At 34.0% G+C, this 4202-nt stretch overlaps 1 protein-coding gene across 2 annotated transcripts in view; it reads left to right on the forward strand.

Annotated features, from left to right (window-relative positions):
* LOC109225727 (U-box domain-containing protein 13-like) overlaps positions 934 to 4202 on the forward strand; it is a 6270-nt gene continuing 3001 nt past the window's right edge. Inside the window, exons 1-2 of one of the 2 annotated variants that reach the window (XM_019390491.1) lie at positions 934 to 1416; positions 4025 to 4141. In XM_019390491.1, coding sequence (XP_019246036.1) covers positions 1144 to 1416; positions 4025 to 4141 — 390 coding nt within the window. In that variant the 5' untranslated portion in view covers positions 934 to 1143. Of the gene's footprint in view, positions 1417 to 1700; positions 3761 to 4024; positions 4142 to 4202 lie in introns of those variants that run through there. The other variant, XM_019390492.1, reaches the window with a different exon arrangement.

Genomic DNA, 4202 nt, shown 5'->3' on the forward strand with positions numbered 1-4202 from the left:
AAAAAAAAAAAAAAAAAAACACACACACACACACACACTCTGAGGGCAAATTTAGAAAATCAATTTAATGGGTCCTGGATTCACGAAAAAAGTAATATCGAGTCAATCTGATTCGATAATTGAATCAGGTAACAAAAATATCATTTTCGATATAAAGATAAATATTTATGAAACACAATATCCTGGACAAATTGTCATGCTTAGATGAGCAACGATCAATCATTAAATACACTAAATACATCAAACTAGACATTTATTCAGAAGTAATCATTAATCCCCCCACCCAATTTAGTTTTGATCTACTTCATATTCTCTGATTTCTGGATTACGGACTCGAGCAATTGAAGCAGCTACTAATACTTACATTAAGATAGATTATTTACGTCATTTCTTCGATCCTACGTTAAGGTAGATTATTTACAATTTACCCAATGCAGCTATGGACTGATTGAATATGCTATCTAAATTCTTATATTAATAGCAACACTATAGCTCCACTGCACCACTAAGTGGCTCATTTATTTCAAAACTTTTGATTCAAAAGCTTGGTTAAGTGTCCAGGATAATAATACAAAAAAAAAAAAAGACAAAAAAATGTACCTGCCACATAGTATTTATATCGGCTTAATGAAAATATAACATACGTCTTCACATATATTATTATCACTAAATTATAATTAATTAATATATATTTTAACCTTAATATATTAGTAACTTTTTAAAGCTAATTTACTACTTTGGATTGGTAGCTGATTTTATTAATAAAAACATATTTTTTTTTGGAATTCTTACACCTTTAATTTATAATTTAATCATAATAAATTTATATTTATTTTTAATATAAATATCAGATGTGTGTAAGTTTTTATTTGTTAAAATAAAATAAAATAAAATCCAAATACAGCTCCTTGTCCCCTTCTCTCTCTCTCTCTCTCTCTCTCTCTCTCTCTCTCTCTCTCTAGTCTCAATTCATACTCTAAAAAAAGCCATTTTCTCTTCTATATTTTCTCTCTCTAATGGAGTCGACCAAGTCGACGACGACCATGACCTGTCAACTTTAGCAGCAAAGTCTCATATATTCATTCGATTCTTCAAACATTTTTAGATATTTTTTCAGGTAATTTTTTGGATCTTCCAAAAGCAATGGGAGAAGAAGATAAAGGAGAAATAGTTCAGAAGCTGATTGAAACAGTGAATGAAATATCGAGCATTACTGAGTTCAGAAATTCAGTGAAAAAGCAGTATTGTAATTTAGCTAGGAGGCTTAAGTTGTTGACTCCTATGTTCGAAGAGATTCGTGATTGTAAAGAGCCACTCCCTGTTGACTCATTAAAAGCTTTGGTTTCTCTAAAATTAGCTCTTCAATCTGCTAAAGATGTCCTCAAATTCGGTAGCGAAGGTAGCAAAATTTATCTGGTGCGTATGTTTTTTTTTTTTTTTTTTTTTTTTTTTTTTTTTTTCCAATTATTAGCTCGTTTTTAGCTGATTTTTTTAGACTTTTTTTGTCTGGTATTAATATACTTTCTTATATGATTGGAGCAAATAGAGAAACAGATTAATCTTAGTAAATTTTTTTAATATTTTTTTTCTGATTTTATAGGATTTATGATTGATTTGCTTAAGATTGTTTGTGTTTCACATTTGAAGGAGCTTATGAAATCATCTAGAAAAGTTTGAATTTTTTTTCCCTTCAGAAATTTGTTCTTTGAAATTGCTGTAATTACAAATCGTTAGATCAGTGATAGGAAGTTGCAAATTAGCTATAAAGAAAAAGTGAGTACACTTTAAAGGTGAATCAGGGAGTGGGATTGGCTCTGGTTTCATCTATGACCTATATATGTTCACTCTCTTTAAACCCTTGTGATATTATCTTCTTACATGGGAATATGCAGTAAATGAATATTGCCGTCCCGCCAAATTTGATTGTGAGCCGCTTGAAGATTTCTAATAGTAGATATAGCTCACTTATGAGTCTGATTTTGTTTCACATGGCTTTAATTCTGGATATACTTTCCGATTCGCATAATCCATGAGCCAAATGGATTTTGATAATCCCTGATATGGACTCTGGTTCTGAATTGCTGGTTATTAATAAATGTAATCAAGCATAACTACCTCAACGTGTAGTGATTAGAGTTAAGATGCGAACCTCTTGCAGAGTTTGATTTCCACGTGTGATGGTCCAGTTTCAAACTTTAGAGTTGAAATCTCCATTTATTCTCCAAAACCTGATTTAATTTGGTAACAAGGAAATTAATTCCTGCCGAGGATGCTTTTATGACTTGATACGTTAATCGAACACTACAGGAAGGAGCGCTGTTATCTCTAACAAATGACTCAAGATTTCCTGTAGAAATTCCACTACTTGTTCTTCCTGGCCTCTTAGAGATGCTCCTTTCTTCTGGCAAAATTCTATATCTTTGTCTATGGACTTCTTCCTGGAGTTTGCTCCCACAGGAGTTACTACTCTGCCACACAAGCTTCTTTTGTTTACTTATTTTGTGAAGAAAACCAACGAGGTTGTCATCTTTAAGTCAACAGCGCTCCTCCGTGGCATAAATACACACACACACACACACCTCTACCCTTCTCCACTTAAATACCAAGCTTTTGTCGCCTAATCCACACATCATGTGTTGCGCTCTTATCATTAAACCAAAACCATGGGATCTCTTCCATGACAGAATATCTTGATTGGACTTACGTGATTCGTTCTCCCTGCTGCCCTAAAAGTGAGAAGCTGGCGACAAACTATAAGAAAAAGCAAATGAAAGGGAGGAAAATAAACCCATACATATCATAAAACGATGGAAGAGGAAAGAGAGATCAGAGAGTAGGCTCTAGACTTATGTTATGTGTGAAATTTCTAATCATGTGACATTAGCTATTGGGTTACTTTAGGAAAAAAGTTACCTACACCCGGTGTTTACACCATCTCATATTAATTTATGGTTAAGTGGTAAATTAAGCTGAGAATACATATTCATCTATTATGGTTAAATGATAAAGGTATGTGTAAAAGATACATGTCACGTATTTTTGAATTGGCACAAACACTGGGCGTAGACAAGTTTAACCCAGTTAGTGATTTCTAACTTCAAAATTGGCTGCTCATTATTTGCTCATATAGCTGAACAAGCTTTCTGAAGACTTTGGCAGGATTTTAGAATCACTCGCTGCTGTAAATGTAGTATCTTTATACGGATGTTCTAATCTGACAAGTGAAGAGAGTTGCCAGCAAGGAGCACAAAATGTTTCAATAGTTTTAATTATAATACATGGCCACTGAACTAATTGAAAGGCTCGTGGTATATCTGGTCAAAAAATTCTAAAAATATTTTACCACCTGTTCTAGCATAGTAACGTAATGTTGGTTGTCTGAGGTCATCACATTTTTGCTTCTTTACCCTGTTCCCCCCAAGGGCATTGGTGCACACTCTTTTGAAAACATCAAAAGGGCATTTTGTACGTCATTGTCTATAATTATGCACTTAAATCTATTTGAATATGCTTCAACAATTACTTGAGATGTGAGAAGATTAATTAGATTATGAAGAACATCACATTTTTCCGAGTACATTGGTGAAAACATGAAAGTTCTAGAACAAGTAAGTGTACCTGCCTCCTGTTAGCTGATAGCTTTTACTAGGAATTTGGTCCCTCGTGAACCTTTACATTAACTGCTTGATTGGCCTGATATCCAGACACAATAAACTGACTTGTTCTTTAGGATGCCGAGAGATGTCTGAACGCCTGGCAGGTACCCTAGTCCCTAACTATACTTTCATTCTGCCGATTCACATTTTGCATTGCCAAATGATTCTCATAAACTTATTCTAAATTAAAGCTGGCATCATATATTAGACAGTTTTCTAATTTCATTGTGTGTAATGCACTCCTTGCAAGTAGGAGCAACAATTATGTTTAATCCTTGTAGAGTGGCAGTGAGATTCTTTGAACCATGACTCCTAATCTGTCCTACAGAATTTAAGTAACTCACTCATGAATTGGTGTCTATTTGCAGGTGCTAGAAAGGGAGCAGATCATGAATAAATTTCAAGAGGTGACGTCTCAGCTTGAACAAGCTTTAAGTGGAATTTATTATGAAAAGCTTGACATATCCGACGAAGTTAAAGAACAGGTGCACATCATTTTCTAATTAACTCTACCATTTCGGGGGGGGGGTGGGGGGGTTTATTGGG

The sequence above is a fragment of the Nicotiana attenuata genome, chromosome 5 (assembly GCF_001879085.1).
Source record: "Nicotiana attenuata strain UT chromosome 5, NIATTr2, whole genome shotgun sequence".
In the NCBI taxonomy this organism is placed as follows: domain Eukaryota; kingdom Viridiplantae; phylum Streptophyta; class Magnoliopsida; order Solanales; family Solanaceae; genus Nicotiana; species Nicotiana attenuata.